This window comes from Heterocephalus glaber, unplaced genomic scaffold (genome assembly GCF_053883595.1).
Source record: "Heterocephalus glaber isolate CG9 unplaced genomic scaffold, H.glaber_assembly_v1.0 deba00000122, whole genome shotgun sequence".
Lineage (NCBI taxonomy): Eukaryota > Metazoa > Chordata > Mammalia > Rodentia > Bathyergidae > Heterocephalus > Heterocephalus glaber.
The window spans coordinates 21,606,645-21,627,927 of NW_028258138.1; the positions used below are offsets into that span (position 1 = coordinate 21,606,645).

At 30.0% G+C, this 21,283-nt stretch overlaps 1 protein-coding gene across 1 annotated transcript in view; it reads right to left on the minus strand.

Annotated features, from left to right (window-relative positions):
- Ncam2 (neural cell adhesion molecule 2) overlaps positions 1 to 21,283 on the minus strand; it is a 490,293-nt gene that overhangs the window by 19,568 nt on the left and 449,442 nt on the right. The window contains exon 16 of the mRNA XM_004842216.3: positions 8,301 to 8,505. Coding sequence (XP_004842273.1) covers positions 8,301 to 8,505 — 205 coding nt within the window. The remainder of the gene's footprint in view (positions 1 to 8,300; positions 8,506 to 21,283) is intronic.

Below are 21,283 nucleotides of genomic sequence, written 5' to 3' on the forward strand. Positions count from 1 at the left end.
ACAGCAGGAGAAAGTACTATTGACATAAAAAACTGTTCACAGAAGTAATAGTAGAAAACTTCCCAGACAGAGGTGAAATGGACATACAGACAAGTGAGGCATATAGAACTCCAACTAGTTTTGATCAAAAAAAAATCTGCACCTAGACATATAATAGTGAAGATCCCAGAAACAGAACAGAAGAACAAAATCCTACAGGTAGTTAGAGAAAAGAAACAAATCACCTACAAAGGAAAGCCCACCAGAATCACGGCAGACTTCTCAACACAAACCCTCAAATCAAGGAGAGCCTGGGATAAAGTATTTCAAGCCCTAAAAGAAAATAACTTCCAACCTAGACTGTTGTATCCTGCAAAATTATCTTTCAAAATTGATGAGGAAATTAGATACTTCCATGAAAAAGAACACCTGAGAAATTTCATAAACACCAAACCACCGCTCCAAACAATTCTAAGCAATATTCTAGAAAAAAAACAACGAACGTCACAACTCCATGAGGACTAACACAGTGAAGCCACCAGACAAGGCAAGAAACTAAAGGGAAAGGGGGGGGGGGGGATAAGAAATAAAAGAGCCAACAAGAGCAAAACATCATGACAAGGATGAGTCAGTATCTATCAATTATAACTATCAATGTTAATGGTCTCAATTCACCAATCAAAAGAAATAGACTGACAGAATGGATTAAGAAGCAAAATCCAACAATATGCTGTATACAAGAAACACACCTAACTCAAAAAGAAATACATAGACTGAAAGTAAAAGGATGGAAAACAGTTCTCCATGCCACAGTAACCCAGAAATAAGCAGGGGTAGCAATTTTATTTATAGACAAAGTAGACTTCAAACCAAAACTAATTAAGAGAGACAAAGATGGTCACTACCTCCTTGTGAAGGAACAGTCCAAGAGGAAGAGATGACAATCCTAAATATATATGCACCAAATACGAATGCCCCCAAGAATACAAAACAAATATTAATGGACATGAAAAACCAAATAAGCACTAATATAATTGTAGTGGGGGACCTCAATACCCTACTATCACAAAGAGACAGATCATCTGGACAAAACATTAACAACAAAATTCTAGAACTGAACCAAGCTATTGAACAAATGGACTTAAGAGATGTTTACAGAGTGTTCTACCCCAGAAAAACAGAATACACATTCTTTTTGGCTGCACATGGGTCACTCTCCAAAATAGACCACATGCTAGCTCATAGGTCATGTTTAAGTAAATGTAAAAGAATTAAAGTTATCCTGTGTATATTATCAGATCATAGTGCAATAAAATTGGAGATCAATAACATATGAAACAGCAAAACTCACACAAACTCAAGGAAATTAAGCAACACCCTCTTGAACAACCAATGGGTCACAGAGGAAATTAAAGAAGAAGTTAGACAGTATCTACAAGTAAATGATAATGCCAGTACAAAATACAGAAATCTATAGGACACAATGAAAGTAGTTCTCTTAGGGAAATTCATATCACTTTAACGCCCATATTAGGAAAAAAGAAAGAACTCAAATAAATAATCTAATGCAGAAACTCATGCTCCTAGAAAAAGTAGAGCATAACAAACCGAAACCTCATACAAGAGAGGAAATTATAAAGATCAGAGCAGAAATCAATGCAATGGAGACTAAGAGAACGATACAAAAAATCAATGAAGCCAAGAGTTGGTTTTTCAAAAGAATAAATATAATTGATAAAACTTTAGCCAACCTTATCAAAAAAAGGAAAGAAAAGGCTTAAATCCATGCAATTAAGAATAAAAAAGGTGAAGTCACAACAGACCCAGCAGAAATCCAGAGCATCATCAATACCTACTTGAAAAACCTGTACTCTAATAAAAGGGAAAACACAGTAGGAATGGACACATTCCTAGATACATACAAAACGCCAAAATTAAATGAATAAGATATAGAAATTCTAGACACCTCAATTACAATGAGTGAAATTGAAAATGTAATAAAAATTTTATCAACAAAGAAAAGCCCAGGTCCTGATGACTTCACTGCTGAATTCTACAAGACATTTAAAGAAGAACTACTGCCATTACTCTTAAACTCATCAAGGAAATTGAAAGGGAAGAAAGGCTTCTGAATTCATTCCTGGAAGCAAGCATCAGTTTGATACCACAACTAGGGAATTACCCAACCCAAAAGAGAACAACAAGCCAATCTCCCTAATGAACATAGGTGCAAAAATCCTTAACAAGATACTGGCAAAAAGAATACAGAGGATCATCAAGAAGATCATACACCCTGACCAAGTCGGATATATCCCAGGATGCAAGAATGGTTCAACATTCGTAAATCAATAAATGTAATACACTCTATCAACAGAATCAAGGACAAAAACTATGTCATCATCTCAATAGATGCAGAAAAGGCATTCCACAAAATCCAACACCCTTTCATGATAAAAACCCTACAGAAATTTGGAATAGAAGGTCTTTATTTCAACTTGATTAAGGCTATCTATGAAAAACAAACAGCCAACATCATACTAAATGGTCAAGAAATGAAAACTTTCGCATTAAAATAAGGAACAAGACAAGGATGCCCACTATCACCACTCCTGTTCAATATTGTTCTGGAAACATTAGCCACAGCAATTAGAAAAGAGAAAGAAATAAAAGGAATAAAGATAGGAAAGAAAGAAGTTAAACTCTCATTATTTGCTGATGATATGATACTTGATATAGAGGACCCAAAATACTCTTCCAAAACACTTCTAGACTTAATTGACAGATTCAGTAGAGTAGCTGGATATAAAGTTAATACTCTAAAAACAATAGCTTTTTTTTTTCGATACCAGGGATCGAACTCGGATCTTTGTGCTTGTGCAACAGGTGTCAAAAACACTGAGATGAATCCCTGGCCAATAATAGCCTTTTTATACACAAATAATAGACCCACTGAGAGAGAAATGGGAAACAATTCCTTTTATAATAGCATCAAAAAATGAAATATCTAGGAATCAATCTAATAAAGAAATTAAAAGATGTCTACACTGAAAACTATAGCACTCTGAAAAAAAGAGATCAAAGAGGATATAAGAAAGTGGAAGACATCCCTTGCTCCTGGGTGGGAAGAATCAATATAATGAAAATGGCCATACTTCAAAAACTACTATATAGATTCAATGCAATGTCAATTGAAATCCCAACAATATACTTCACAGAACTAGAGAAAGCAATCCAAAAATTCATTTGGACCCAGAAGAGACCTAGAATAGCAAAAGAAATTCTATGCAACAGAGACATGGCTGGGGGTATTAATATCCTCAACTTGAAACTATGCTACAAACCTACTGTGATAAAAACAGTACAGTACTGGCAAAGAAACAGACCCGAGGATCAGTGGAATAGATTAGAAGATGCAGAAACAACTATAGATATACTCAGCCACCTCATCTTTAAAAAAGGAGCCAACCACCCTCATTGGAGGAAGGATAGCTTATTTAATAAATGGTGTTGTGGGAAAAACTGTATTTCAACCTGTCAAAAATTAAAACTAGACCCATACCTATCACCACACACTAAACTAAAATTGAAGTAGATAAAAATCTAAATATAAAGACAGAAACATTAAATTTGCTGGAAGATAAGTTAGGTAGAACTCTTGAAAACATTGGCATAGGAAAAAACTTTATGAACAAAACCTCAGTAGCATGGAAGCTGGCAGAAAGAATCAACAACTGTGATCTCATCTTATTAAAAAGCTTCTGCACTGCAAAAGATACCACCAACAGAGCTAAGAGACAACTTACAATGTGGGAAAAATTTTTCAGCAGCTGTACTTTAGATGAAGGACTACTATCTAGAATATATAAAGAACTTAAAAAAAAATCAGAGCCCCAAATTCAAAGACCCAACTCAAAAACGGGCATCTGAAATGAACAGACATTTCTCAGACAAGGAAGTAAAAGCAGCAAACAAATACATGAAAAAATGTTCAACATCACTGGTTATTTGAGAGATGCAGATGAAAATAACCCTGAGATTCCACCTCACCCCAGAAAGAATGGCTGTTATATAGAAATCATCCAATAACAAATGCTGGCAGGGGTGTGGGGAGAAAGGAACCCTTCTCCAATATTGGTGGGAGTGCAGACTGGTGCAACCACTGTGGAAATCAGTATGGAGATACCTCTAGGCTTAGGGGTTCCATTTGACCCAGCTATCCCCCTGCTGGGTATCTTCCCAAAAGAATTAAAAGAATCATACCACAGTGATATATGTGCACCCATGTTTGTAGTGACACAGTTTGTAATAGCTAAAGCTTGCGAACAACCCAAGTGCCCATCAACTGGAAAGTGGATAAAGAAGATTTTTTTTTTTTTATAAAATGGAGTACTAATCTGCCATAAAGAATGAGAAACTAGAGACATTTATAGATAAATGGATGCATTTTGAGGTCATCCTCTTAAGTGAAATAAATAGGAAACCCATGTGTAAATACTGAATAGTTTCTGTAGTGTGAGAAACTGAAGGTGTAATTATAGATTAAAGTGATTAAAATGAATAATTGATAATTTGAAATACAAAGAAAAGGTTCAAACGGGTAGGGGTGGCAGGAGGGGGAAGGGGAGAGATCAGAGTAACAGGCTGGAGTCTGGAAAGGATCCATATATAGATTGTGTTTAAAACTATAGGAAGAGATGTAGATAGAGACTAGGCTGGAGCTCATCATTAGTTTTGGAAGGAAGAGTCATTGAGATCCAAGGAGAGAAGGGTATGTTTCCAGAAGAAGCACATACAACTATGTATAGTACACAGTATTCGATAGTGTGCTAAATGACTGTTACTCTTTTAGGTCCTTATCATAACATGCTGTGCTTTTCATCCTTTAGAGCATAATCCTACTTATATAAAAGAGTTTACTCTAAAACAGTGTGCCAGTGGTAGCCTTATGTATCTTGTGTTTAACTGCATATTTGGATAATATCAGGGGGCCATCACAGATGACTGACGTATACCTTTTCAGTTTGCACTTAGAAGTTGGCACTTTGTGTGGTACTTTGCGATACACATGGATGAAATTGCCTAATAACATATTTCTCAGATTATATTTCCATCATGTGTCATATGACTATTGAAATTTAAATTTAAAAAATTTGGCCTATGTGGAGTCTACTACTTAATTAGAATTTTTTTCTCCAGACCACTATTTGTTCAATATTAGTTTTGAAAATCTTTCTAAAACAAACTACATCTTCTGATGTCTTGTTAATGCTTGAGATGTTTTTTTAAATTATGTGGAAAAATGCTTTAGTACTTTTCAGTTTTGCTTTGGTTGAGTTTTATTATATTTGAATATTATTATAGATTTTTTCCCTTGCATTGCTTTTCTTTGAATAATTTTAATTTTTGTATATGTGTGTGTTTAATGAATAATAGTTATACATTTTTAAAATAAAAAAGATTAACATTAACAAAGAAAAACCACTTATATTACATTATCAATTATTAAGTACATATTGTTATCTAATGGTGACACGGTTTTAGGAAATGAAGAACTTTGATTTCAAAACTGAAGTGCTTACTCTAATTAAAAGGAAATTTACTCAAATATAGATTTTTTAGACAGTTTGCAATGGTGATTGTAATCCACAGAAATAATTCCAATGCAGCTGAAAAACTGAAATTTATATAAGCATATTTACTACACAGAAAACTTACAGCTAATATATTAAAGTACATTTGTGAGGCCAGGCATGGTGGCCCATGCCTATAATCTCAGTACTCTGGAGGCTGAGGCAGGAGGATTGCTTCATGTTTGAGGCCAGCCTGCACTACATAGTGAGTTCAAGGCCAGCATCAACTATGTAGTGAGTCTCTGTCTAAAACAACCAAACAAAAAGTAAAATAAAATAAATTTGTATCATTTTTCTTATGAAAATGCCAAAATTTTGGTGACAATACAACTAATGGCAGATAGCACTGAATATTAAAATTAGGAGGAAAATTTTTCTTTAAGTAAAAAATAGTTTCAAAAACTCCCATGTCCTTGAATTCTTTAGAATGCTTAACTCAGTTTCAAATGTATCCCACGCAAAGTGATAATAAACACATGCATTGCATACTTATGGAAGCACTGAGATGAAGTTCTTGTAATCCTACCACACTGAACTTCTTTCTGTAGTAACGGAGCCACCATTCCCGCCCCTAAGAATTAGTCTATCATCAACAACAACAACAAAAAATCAATCATTCTTATGACTAGTACATATCCTCTACAAGGACCTCTTTTAGTTTTTTCCAAGAAATAGATTTGGGTCCAACTTTTCTGTGCAGCAGTGACCATCAATGGCAATACTAATGTTAATCCTTCTTATCTTTATATAGCATACTGTTGACCCATCTCATCTTTGTATAGCATTACTATTCCTTTGTGTTAATTTGGTTATTATGTTTCTTTCACTTCCCCTCCTAGTAACAGTCTGTTATTGATTGCTAAGAGATGTGGATGATTCAGTATGTAAGGATTTTTATCATGCATTGCCATTGTGAAATACTTTGCTGTTTTATGTTTTGGTTATGTTTTGAAATACAGTCATGTTCTGTTTTTTTTAAAAAAGCAAGCACATAAGATTGATTTATAGGTTAAAATATAGTCTATGGCAAAGATTAATTCTATTCCAATGCATTTGGAATCAGTGGGGGAATTGTCTAAAAATAACTTTTTTAAAAGCTAATTTAAAAGTGTCTGGATTCTTCAAGTAGACTGTGTATATCTCTAAATGGAATACATAAAATTTTAAAGATTTTATTGGACACATAAATAATATTTTAGTGGCTTTGTATAAGCCAGGATTTTAAAAATAGGACAAACATTAGGAAAATAAAATATCATACTACAATACAATCAAGCACTTCTGTTTAGTGGAGAAAACATTTTAACAGTTAAAAGCAGTCACCGAATTACAAAAGAGAATATGTACTTATATTTATCATAAGAATATTTACATATTATTTAAATGTTAGTATATATACTAGTGCATAGTATGTATAATATATTAGAATATATAATATATACACATATTTTTTCTGTCTATTCAAAGAATATTGCATAAAATAAAAGAACACATACACACCAGTTAGGAAAGAAAGTTAGAAAATGATTAAAATCTTTAAATGGGAGCTTAAAAGAGCACATCAAATATTCTAAAGGTATGAGAAAATATTGAACTTTATTGGTATTTACTTTTATCATTTTAAATCATTATGAGCTACCACTACTTACAGATTAAACTTTCACTTCAGAGTAATTTGGTTAGTACAATAATTTTGAACCATTAATTAGCAGGGTCTGAAAAAGTTGAATATCCTTACTGAATATCCTAGAAATTCCACATTATTTAAACACAGGAAAGAAATAACACACTGGAATATTCATAGCAGCGTAAATATTAATAGCTCTAAATTGTAAGCTACTAAAATATCCATCAACAATTGAATGGAAGAAGAGATTTTGGTATGATCACATAATAGAGGATAGTAAACATAGACTAGAATAAATATATACATATAGAAATAATGTGGATGAATTTCACAAACAAGATATTAAATGGAGTAAGAAAGTAAGGAAAATATGCATCAGGAATGTACTTATACAATACAGGAAACAGGCTAATTAATCTATTGTCTTAGAAGGAATTCATTATTTTGAATTAATTTATGCTTAAATAAATCAGATTTCACAAATATCTCCAAATACATTACTATTGTCATCTTTTGTTCAAAATTTGCAAAAGTAAATTCAGAATCTGTAAGAAAATACCATGTAGCTCACGTAATATGATTAATACAACAGAAAAGTTTTGAGACCTCTATGTAGTCACTTTTTAAATTGTAGGAGGTACCATAATATTGTTATCAACCTAATTTAAGTGAACTTTTGATTCAGATTACTTTTGCCGCCTTTTTATTCAATAGGAACTGAAAAGTGGTGGGAAAATCATAAACAGATATATTTGTATAACTATTGATTTATCTATATATCCGTCCATCTGTCTTCCATGTTTAAATCACAACAGTAATTCTTTTCAGTGAGGATTCTGTTTTGAGGTTTGTTTTTGAGTGCAGTGTTTTCAAAGTCATTTGGTTCTGTAAGATGTCATACTAAGTTATACAGATTTAAGCTCAGAGAGGAGGCAGTAATGTGTCCCATGTCTTATAGTGAAATGGTCTACCTGGCTTTGAAAACAAAGCCCCCAAAGAAAGCATGTAAGTTTACCTGTGGCTCTCACAGTTAATGTGATATGGTGCAGAAACCTGATACTTACAGGTATGCAGCTTTTCCTTCTTCAAGTTCTTTACTTTTTCCACTGGAACCACTCTTCTTCCCACAAATTCTCCTGGTGATGCACATCAATAACCCACATTGTCGAATAAAGAAGCAGCTGACATCTGTTACCACAAGGATTAGCAAAAGGGCTGCAACTCCCAGGCCAATGACTGCTCCAAGCCCAAGACCATTAAAAAGTGTGTCTTAAGAAAAAAATAAGAAAATAATTCCGTTAAATACCCACGTCAGAAAATATCAAACACTACTTTAAAATTAATTTTAACAAAGATATATATTGGACTAAAGAGATAGGAATAAATAACTGGCAGATTTCAATCTCATCATTATTAGGACCTATTATCTGGCTTTCAAACCATATCTTAAGCAACTGACAGGTTAATGAATTCTCTCAAAAACTTTCTCAAAAAAAGAAAAAGACTAGGCATATTTAGTATAGTTCTTGATTCTCTGTGAGGAAGATAATGAATGATATCATATTTCAAACTGTAATTTATCAGAAATTCACAGTCATTATGGATCATCACCATGTTAAGTGGGAAATACAGTCATAAATGCTGTAAGAGAGGTGTTACTTAAATATTCCATAAGGAACTATTTTAGTGTTAAAACTTAAACTTGCAAATGGTTGTCTCCAAGTATTTTGCTTTGACAATGAATTCATTTTAGGATACTTACCTCTCAATATTTTTTTAAAACTATCACTTTAGAAGAAAAGATATGCTTATGTTTTTCCAGTTAATATTTTAATTAGTATATTAAACTACAGGAAAGTTTTTAAGATTTATGATTAAGTCAGATTAAGAAAATATGGAGGAAAACAGGAGCTATTGATTCATGGCATTTGGATGTAGGAAATCCCAAATGATATGCAGAATATATCCATGGGATAAGTGATTGTGAATAGGATGGATAATGTTGGCCCATAAAGCAAAAATGTTAATAGGGGCAAGTAGTAGTAAAAGTGATTTAAGTTTTACCTGTTGAAGTGGATTATGAGGGAAGATACACAACAGTAGAAGTGTGGATGAAAATAAATAAGGACAATGGAACAAATATGCAGCTGTTATTTAAAATAAAAAAGAGAATGATTGATTTTGGAAGTGTAAATAAGGACAAAAATGTATAATAGACATTGTGAAAAAGGAAGAAATTGTTCAAGAGAAACTAAAGACATTTATTGTTAAGTGGATGCGCATCAAGGCCATACACTTAAGTGAAATAAATAGGACACACATGTATAAATACCGAGTGATTTCTCTGGTGTGAAAAACTAAAAGTGTAAATAAGGATCACAATGTATAGTTGATATTGTGAAATAGGAAGGAAAGTTCTAAAGGAGCAGGGGAAGTGGGAGGGGTAGGGGAAAGGAAAGAAGGGAAAAGAAAAATATGAAAAAAGGAAAAAAATGGAAACAAAGTCTTTAAATAGAGAAGGGTGGAGGGGGTGAAGGGAGGGCAGGGGAAGGGGAAAAAAAAGAACCAAGATACATCATGTACAGGTACAAGTTCCCAATGATGAATGTAACTGTACTGTATACCTAAAATGTACCAATAAAGTTAATGGAAAAAAAAAGAAAAAAGAAAAGAGGAACTAGGAGGGGAGGGGAAAAGGAAAGAAGAGAAAGAAAAAAAATGAGAAAAGAATGATAAAATGGAAACAAAGCTTTGTAAATAAGGAGGGGAACAGGTGTTGAAAGGAGGGGAGGAGAATGGGAATAAAAGGGGATTCGAGATATGTTATGTACAGGTACAAATTCCCTATGATGAATGTGATCATTATGTATACTTAAATTGTACCAAGAAACTTAAAAATTCAAAATTATTCTTAACATTTATATGGTAATAATCTGTATACATAACAGAATAAAGTTGCAATTATCTTCTTTAATGGTATCAACATAGTACTGGTATGTTCCTTACATAATTGATATTGAACAAAAGCAGCAAATACAGGTAGAGATAAAAAAGCAGGTTTGGGGTAATCACTTGTAAAATAAGTTTAAAAAAGATTTTCTATATTATATCTCTAAACCAGAGGCAGCTTTTTAATAATGAAGATAAATTGTTTCAAAAGAAGGAGAATAAATGCTCTTATCTAAATGTATCATTCACATATCAACTTTGAATGTATTCATATCAATTGATGCCTTAGGCCTTGCGGATTTGTTGAGTTAATGATTCTGTTAATTTGAAGGAGTAGCTCTTCTTGTACTTCATTTGCATTCCTCCCATGTACAGATATAGCTCTCCACAAAAAAGCCCACAGGTCAATGGTAATATATCTGGTTGATTTAAAAAAATTCAGATTTACCTTTTCTTAGTACAAAGTCTTGTTTTGTACTGAAATGTGCTGCATCAGGAGCCAGAAAGTCCTGGTTCCCTCACTGTTTTTGCCTCCTTCTGGATAGCTGTCTACCATCTCCAAGAATGACAGATCTCTTTATTGACATGGGGAGAGTTATCACAGTAATAACTGAAAACTAGGCCAAAGGATTGTTGTGAAGCTTGTTATAAGAATGGTAATGTGCTTAACAACTTGTAGCACTTATTTTCCCGTACACGATAAACATCTAACAAGTATTAGTCATTATTACTATTATACAGTTACAAAATTCTAGTGAAATGAAATTTTGTGAAAAATAGACTATCTAAATTTAAACATAAGACTAGACTATAAAGACATTTTTTTTCCATTTGTAATCTAAGGAAGGGGAGAAATTTTACTCAATAATAATACTTATTTTGAGAATACTCTTTTAAGAAAATGATTTAAATTAGGATACTTTCTACATGATAAATATTTCATTTGTGACCTTTTTGGTGTTAAGCTGATGTAGTGATCTTCATTTCTATCTTTAGAAAAACGATATTTGTAAAACATCATACGACGAACAAATATCGATGTTAAAAATACTTATGACTTCTTTCAAGAGCAAATACACTTTTTTAACTTGAAATAAAAATTTTGAAAGTTAAATTCACTCTTTTGTAAATGTATATTTTGCAACTGCATAAGATAGTGTGAATATTAAATAGATTTAAATTATAAATATTTGTCTCTGGAAGCTATGTTCAATATACATTTTAATTTCAGCTTAATTATGTCTTTAATTACTTATTTTCTCATATCTCACAAGGTTAGGCAATCATAAATATTAAAGCTATATTTCCTAGTGTTCTTACTAATTTTACTTGTACTTTGTCATAAGTGCATATAAAATGACCGTCTTGTGATTTTAGGGCTAATAATAATTTATCAGTGATATAATTAAATTTCTTCTTTTATAAGTTAATTATGACCTACTGGTTTAAAAATTGGAACCGAGCATAAGTAATCACTTAAATGATTTTAAAATTGTCTTTTTTTCATCTTTTCTGAGTATTTACCGATACGTTATTCTATCATTTTTGTGACAAACCCACTGCATAGAACATTGTATTAATAACAAATAATATTTATATATTTAATAATAATGATATTTATATCTATTGTAATTCATAATAAATAATATTATGAAGTCTACAGATGGGAATATTGAAGCCCAGAGTGTTAGAGTCAGTGTTTTACATTAGTCACCATCAAATTAATGAAGAGATGAATAAAATATGAGTAAACTACAATATGTAATTTCATAATTAAATTTTTTAACATCTATGTACTTTTACAATTAATAGAACAGGTATTTAATATATGTATATATATATATATATATGAGATAGAATGCAAATTATATAACATATTTCTGGGTTAAGCTTCCTTTCTAGTGATCATTTTGTACATTGTTTTTATAACAAAGTAAATTTCCTATTAGAATTTAATAAGAACAAACAACAGGAATCAGAAAGTTTAAATTTACGTCTTTTGTTCATATTCTTTTTTTGATGCAAACATGGCAACCAAGCTGACTGAGTTTCTGTTGCACTCCTCTCAGCTGGAAAACAACTAAAGAAATCAAACTACAGATCCTCCTGACTTTTATGTGCCTCCATTCTAATTTTTATCAAAACATTGAAAATAAAGTTTTAAAACAAGAAAAAGTTCAATTCAAGTTTGTTATATAGTCTTGTTCATGTTTATGCTATAAAAATTATTCAGCAACTTCATTAGCCAACATTGAAATAACTGAAGATTTGCTTTGAATATCAGTATCCTTCTTAATTAAATCAAGTGGACAATCAGAAATGTATACACAAATTTTATTTATTATTACTTAACTACCTGGACATATTTTAGGCAAAAATTCCCCCAAAATCTTCATTTTATATATTTGAAACAATATGGTGTTCAGATTTGCAAGTTATAATCAAAAATAGAAAATACTGGTTCAAATAAGTTATAAAATTCAGTGAATATGAAATCACTGATATTAGTAATCTGAGGACAAGTGTGACACTATTTCCATTTCTCTACACACTGCTTTTTGTCTTCTATGTCTCCAGCACTTATGCTGCTTAATGTGCATTCCTGACAGAGTGGACCCATTCATTGTTGATTGATACTTAAATGATTCATTAGAAACAAAAGTTTGAATATCCGAACTTTTCAATATCCCTCAAATATCCCATAACTATGTCAGTTAGAAAGAAGAAAATCATTGCAAATTGTATCAGCAAGGATGTTTTAAAATATCATTTAACATTCACCCAAAATTGAAAATAAACAACAAATTCAACATAAACTATTAAGTTTTTATTCTTCTTCCTCTCAAGCCCAAGTTTAAAATTACTCCATCTATACACTAAGAGAAAATTTGATTACACTTTCCCAAAATGTTGTTAAATTATAAAAGGTAAAATCTTATCATTTATTTATTGAAATATGCATTGCACATTTTAATTAAAAAGTTAGAAATATTATATTTAATGAATACTCTAATATTTTTAAATTTAACAAAATATTTTCTCATGTATTTGTAACCCACACATTATAATTGAAAATATCTAAATAAAATTACTGTTTTATTCTTAGTTCATTATTCATGAAATATTTTAAAAATATTAATATTTTTATTATTTGTTTATTTAAGATAGTCTTAGAATCATGTGAAAAAATTGGGAGATACTGAAAGAATTATACAAATATGTCATTATTCTTTTTGCTATGTGTACTACTTTACAGACATTTTATATATTGTCACTTCTTATTTTTATGTTTTAAAAAAATAGATTTTTTCAATTTTATCAAAATCTTTCTAGATTACAGTAAGTATATACATATAAGAACAGTGTTGACAATCATTATGTCGCATAAAGTAACTGTGAGTGCATGTGTACATTTTATAAGCTTTTAATTAATGAAATAATAATTAATCTTGTCATACTGAGGATCAAACTCAAGGTGGTGTACATGTGAAACACATTTTTATCTCCAAGAAACATTCCCAGTGCAAACAGCTTTTTAAAATTATAGTTATTACATTTTATAATTTTTTCACTGATGTATATACCTTAATATCATTTCTATTCTTTTAGGTTTGTATGCATTCAAATGTGATCAGAATTAATCAAGTTTTAAAATATTACTTTTCATTCATTCCTTGTAATCCTCTTTGTAGTTCCCTTAGTTCCCTTAGTCCTGAGTTCCCTTAGTCCTAAATTTTGTTCATGTAAATATTAGAAATAGGTACACTTCCTGTCTCTTTTAATAATATTTTTATTGTATTTATTAACAATACTATTGTTTCTCATAGATTATCTTAATTTTTTCTGTTTTGTGATATCTATATTTATATCTAAATCCAAATTTATGTCTATTCCTACACCTATATTGATCTTTATGTATGTAATAATGTTCTTTTCTAAATTTGAGAATAAGAATATATATCTATATTTATATTTATGTTTAAATCTATATCTGTATATACATCTCTATCTCTATGTATCTATATTTGGAATACTCTTCCTCTATAATTCATTTTATCCTCTTTTTTAAATGTTACTGTTATAGATATTTTTGTTTTATTTTGTGGATTACTTTAAATAAATTCATGCGTATGATATGGAAAATAAAATAGAATTCTCAAAAGATTACTACAAAGCTGATCAAAATTTTCTCCCTAAAAGACTGTATTATTTTTTCTTTCTAATCTTTTACTCTGTCGTGTCATAGGTTATAGTATACATAAAATGTTTTTAAACCATGTACATCCTTCTGCTTGCTGAAAATATACACTTATTATCACCTTTTAAATTTTACTGAAGTTCATGCTCTTCAGTTATAAATGCTTACAAAACTGAATGAAAACTGTGCGTGCAACACAAACCATCTCATGAGTTTTTCAATGAACAGTTTGAAGGAAAAAAAAGTATGTCATGTTAGTAATATCTCTTATAGCTGTGAAAAAGAGCATTGTTTTCAGGGAAGAGAAAACTACAAAGAGCCTTTCTCAAAGGATTATATTCTGAGACATCTCAGAATGTAAGGTCCAATTTTTGTTAACATTTTAAGGGACAGATTTTAATATGAGCTTCAAAATGACCCCAAAACTAGTAATTTTGAGATAAAAGAGGATGGCAAAAGATAAAATCATAGGTAACAACTCCCTTATAATAAATGTTTTAACTTAATGAAAACTTTAGAAATAAACAATTTAAATCCTGTGTTAACAAATTTATAAGAAACAAAACCATGGGAAATATTGAAATACCTGAAGTACTTGCACCATAGAATATATGTTCTCCTATGTCACTGAATATTGAATTGTTAAATACTTTTGATGTGATACAACTTTGTGACAAATTTCTCTCTAAAAAATAACATAAAGGACACATGAAATATTTTCTGTATCTCTTAATTATCTGCCTAAACTGTTACTTTTGAAATTTATTCTCATATGGACTCTATTTTCTCTACATACAATTTAAATCTGATTACATATGTATATTCAATTTTCACAAACATATTATATTTCCCACATGAAAATGATTTCTTTTTATTATTAGGAAGAAGGGAGCTGTGTAGATCTGAATGAATCAATTAGAACAGATATTGGTAAAATTTGTCAAAAATGAATAATTTCAGGTTTGGTTCTTTAGTTTATTGCTTAAGTTCATTTATCTATTACTATTAAATTTTTCCATATACATATGACAAAATAAAGTGTCTTTGTAAAAAGAGAAAGTAATTTATAAAAGATACTCATAAAAATGAAAACTGTCTTTGTAAGATTAGTATCTAAAGGTCATTTTTCAGTTAGTTGTCTTTTGAAATGCCACAAAGTTTAATTTAATCAATGTACCATTCATGTCATGAGTCTTTTGAATTTTCTAAACATATAAGGCAATAATTGAAAAAATATGAAAATGGCCTAAATGGCATGTATTGTTATATTTATGGGAGTTTCTGATAATACTTTAGGTACAGGCAGAATAGTCACTAATTATCAAATTATCAAATTATCGTAAGACATGTAGTATATATTAATATTTAAATAAAATTAAATAAAAGAAGGCAGTGAAAATGCTGCATACTGTATGATTCTAAGTATAAAATTCTTGATGTGGCAAATCTATGAAGACAGTGAAAAGATGAGTGGTTTCCAAGGGGTGGAAGGAGGTATAATACCAGAGATCAGAGGAATTTTAGACAGTAAAACAACCCTGGAGGATAACATAATGGTTGATGGATGTCATTATACCTGTGTCCAAGCACATAAAACACACATTATCAAAAGTGAACCTTAAGATAAATCAGTGAGTCTGAGGCATAATAATGTGTCAATTGAGGTTCAGTTATCACAAGAGTGTCAATCTCGTGTTGAAAAGTAGATAATGGGGAAGGCTAAGCATAAGTAGGGGCAAGATATGTAACATATCTGCACCTCTCAATTTTGCTGTGTGTACAAAAGTGCTCTAGAAAATAAAATTTGTTATAAAAAATACAATGGCACTTGAATACTTGCAGGGAAATGGCTATTATACCTGGGTCCATGTACATGAAAATGTATACTACATCATTTATCAACTAAAATGAACAAATACTAAGGGATAAGTAAGTGACATACATGTTAAGAAGTTTAGTCTCATGTTATTGTATTATGCAGCTCCCCAGAAACCTATACCACGCCCTTCATTAGAGAACAATCCCTTTCTATTCTCTCAAACACCCTTTTTTTTAAAAAAAAATGACTGAGACATATGAAAGAACAGTCAGTCATAGGCTAATATATGAAAATTTCAACTTTTTCCACTTTGCCACCAAAAAGAACAGAAAAGCAGTATATTTTTCTTTTCATTTTAAGTGTCTAGGTAGGTTTGCATTTAAGGCTTTCCATGGCATATTCATGTAACTCAGCATTTATGAAATTAAATACAAAACAGCACACTTAAGCTTGTAGTTCATGTATTCAGAATTGAATTGTCCATTTGAGAAAAGAGTTTTTAATTTTTATTTTAGCAACATTTAAACAAGAGACTTGCATTTAGAATATTCATTTCTAAACATTCTAAATTTATTTTTGTAACACTTTATAAGAAATACATAAAATGCAAGAACATAACTGTTATGGAAATTATGAGAGATACTTTTTAAATTCTTCAATTGAAAAAAAAGTAGATATTGAAGTAGAAATATATATTTTCTACTTAGTAAGGATCAAGAAAATATTATTTTATATTAATGGAAAATCAACTGTTTACACCAAAAATGTAAGTTATTTAATGATATTTTCAGACAGTGTGGAAAAATCAGAAAGTGATTAAAATTCACTTAATACCACACTAATCCTGAGATTTAATATTCACATTAATCATGCGAAAACAGCTTCATGTGAAAGTTTGCGTGAAAAAGCTAACGACTGATTAATAGAAGCAGTGTGATTACTGGAAGCAGCTATGGTGGATAAAAATGTGGCCATTCCACTACCACGCAGATTTTTTTTCCGTAGGCCAATCTAGAAGAAATCCAAGAAAACAGGTCACAGATTTATGACTACGTAAAGCTCACACTACAGATATAGATAGACGTAGATACAGTTATGCCAAGTATAGTTCGGTACACTTTGATTGAACAGATATAAGAAGAAAACAGAGTTCAAGTTACTCCATGATGTTGTGACTATTTATTTGAGTTCTCTGATTCTCAGTTTGTTGATTTATGCAAACAATAATGCTTGGTTAGAAATACTTCTACATTTTTTCAAATTTCTTTACTTTCTTCACAAATGGCCCAAAACAATAGTTACTAAAATAATAAGTTATATAAATTTATAGTGGTAATAACTACAAAAATGTCCAACAGTTGTGAAATAATTCCAACTTGACATCTCTCTTTGGTAAAAGAGCATGAGAAAAAATGTGAATAAAAACAGTAAAGACAAACAATCTCTCTATAGACAAACATCTCTCTAGATTATTATTTTCCACAATTATGGAATCATCAAAAGAAGTACATGTACTACAATAAAAAGATATGCACCTAAAATTTAATTTTAAAATGTGTATATGTATATTTAACAAGTGGTTTATATATATGCATATAGAAGTATATTCATACACATTTGTAATGAGAAATTTTGGAGTGGGCTGTTTTGGACTAAAGAGATGATGCATGTTTTAAAATAATTAAATCTTGTATATTTTTCTCTGCTGTCATTTCCATGCTATCTTATCTATATCTAGCAATAAAACACTTATTGTGTTTAAATAAGTAGTTTATGTACAGATATAGATATATTTCTATACATATATAATTAAGTTTGGAGGGGGCTATTTTGAAGTAAAACCTATGAAGTATGTTCTAACAAATAAATCTTGAAATGAATATTTTTTTTCTGTTTTAGTTTCTGTACTATTTATATCTAGCAGTAAAATATTTCATTGGGTTTGTGTAATTTAAAAATTAGTTTTATATTCATGCTTATACCAGAAGTGGATATTTTTCACCATAAAAACTAACTAAATAATTTCCACAGTGAAAAATAATAATTAGAATCCAAATCCAGTAGTCTTGAAACAAAATATTATTAGAAACAGATTCAAATTATACATTTGTACAATGTAAATTATCCTATTTTTCTTGTCCTCACTATTCTCACCTAAAATATGAGAGAAATACCATTTACTTCAGATGAAGTATTGTTCTTAACTCATTTGCAGTGTCTGGTATAGCTGGTGTTCAAAATAGGAGCTATTCTTGTTTTTGTAATTATTGTTATTATTCATAAAATTTCAGATATTTTTCATCCCTTAGCAGTAAATGAGCAGAGAACCTTAATGACTTTCTACAACTGTATTCTCATGGTAACCAAAATGAAATAAATTATATCGCATGAACCAAAGGAATTGAAGATCACTCTAGTCATTTACATTGCTTTTATGAATTTTTGTTAGTAGTTAAAATTACTCACAATCCGTCTGTATTTATTAACTATTTTCATGTGTTTTTTGTCTGTTTATTTGTTTGTTTTGGTACCGGGGATTGAACTTGGGTCTTTATGCTTGCAAGGCAGGCCGCAGAACCACTGAGCTAAATCTCCAGGTGATAATTATAGGGTGATAATTATAATGAGTCTGATGATGACATTTTAATTATCTAAAAATTGAAATCATCCAAAGAGTTTACGTTTAATAAAAGTTCCTATTATAAATAATTGCTGGAGATATTTAATTTGATAAGGTTACAAATGAAAACACATAACAAAGACAAAGGGGGCTGTACCAGTAATAAAGAAAACACATATAACAAAGCTTTTCCTCAGTTTTCTTTATTACAACAATGGAGACACAGAGGTACATAAAATAAAATGGCATTTAATATATTATGAACACATGCATAGGATTACACATAGTGCTGGATATTATGCTGGACTTTTAAATAAAGGATGATACCAAGGACAATACACTTATAACATGTACATATTGTTCAATAAAATAATCCATGATGAAAACAAATGCAATTAAAATGATCAAATTATTCACTTTGAAACAGAGGTCTCATATATAAAATCAGTGTAAAATATGAGCCAAAATTATTCTTGAATTATAGATGTTATTTAAAACAATAATTTTTAATACAAGGAAACCTATCCAGGAGATTTATTTCATAGTACCTATTTAGAACATACATAAAATGAAAGTAAATCCAGTATAATTATTTTTTAAATTATGCTGTTTTAATTTTATGCAATCTTCACAACATGTAACTTCATGTTTTATTATCTAAAATGGAATTAAAGAATAAGTGAATTTAAGTTGAAAACGCACATATATAAAATTTGTAACATGCCTTGATTCACACAATCAACATTAAATTAGTTTACACGTAAAATGAAATTTAATTCCACTTGGATAAATGTATCCTTACAAAGTAGATAAAATAAAAGTCTATCAACAAAGGACATCAGATGCAGTTCAGACTGTCTCAGATGCACTTACAAATCACTTATACAAATGCATATTTTACATTCTTTAGATATTGTTTTAGTTTTATCAAACAATGGTAAATTGATACTACAGATATTCCATTTTTTGTAACATTTACTGACAGATATATTTATCTTGGAAATTAGTTAATATTCATGGAGGATGGTGAATTATTATATTATTGCTATCTATCTGTTTCATAATCTCAGACAAGATAAAACTAAAAACACTTTCAAAAGACAACATTGATAATGGCCTCATTGCTTGATTTCAGAACAATTAAATTAGATTTAAACTGAATGAATATTTTGTCCCTTAAAAAATCAAGTTATTCTTATATATGTGAGTAATCACTTGTATGTTTATCATGGCTTTAATTATGATAAAGGAATCGGAGAAAATATTACAAAGTTGTATGTAAACTTTTTGTGTGTGTGTGTGGTGCTAGGAATGGATCCCATGATCTCATGCATGCTCAGCAGGCCTCTACCATTTACATCCCCACTATACAACTTTGTACTTAAACAATGCTAACTCTAGAATAATAATCCAGTTTATAGGAATTTGGAATAAGATATATTAATATGTTAGATGAGTTTTTAATTGAATACTAAAATTTACTCTAATAATGTCACCTGAAAATTAAATTTGACAGTTGAGTATTATTGATTAAATAATATCCAACTGATGACCTAACTGATTCAGAAACAGAGTGACAACCCAATTTTAATTTATATTATAATCATTTCAAGGGTTATTTGTGGAATATTTATCTACCATATGCAAACTTGAGTTTGCCAATTTAATACATTAGATTTAATAAATATTTTATGACACCTATGGCATTTTTATACCACTACTGGCCAAGGTTTTATATTTTTAAAAGAAAATATTTTAAAAAGTAAAAGAATACAGGAAATAAATCCTATTTATTCATGGTCAGAGAAGAAATAAAGACAGGAGAGAATGAGAAAAAGGAGAGAAAGAGAACTGAAATAAAGGAGAAAGGAAGAAAATTTTGAAAGTGAAGGCTAATGTTATTTGAAGTTGTTCAGACTAAAGAATAAGACATTATACCTGACAGATATGAACTTTAATAAAGTGTATTAAATTACATATTTAATTGCATCCTTCTTATTCTGTCTTTATTCATTGAGAAAATTCTAAATTCTAAATAATATTTAATTAAGTAATGACATAACTGATTTAACATAAAACATATCCTTAACAATTATAATAATTTTAATTTTTCTATGAGATCATTCAGATAAAAAAGTTACATGGCTAAGTGATAGTGAAAAATATATCTTGCTGAATCCAAATGAATAATTGTAAATCCAAAAATACATTACTGAAACTACTTTGGAATTTACTGTATTTCAATTTTAATTTAAATCATAGGTAATAAATGGTCAGTTTTATATAGCCAGTCAAATTTATGATAATTTCATAATTAACTCAAATTGTATAATTTGTGCAGCACTATGCATAGATGAAATTTTAGTTCTGAATCTAAAGAGAAATAATGACAATTTTAAAAAGCATTTGAAATTAACTTATTTGAGGATGTATTTGTTATATCTAAACATAAGCTGACAAA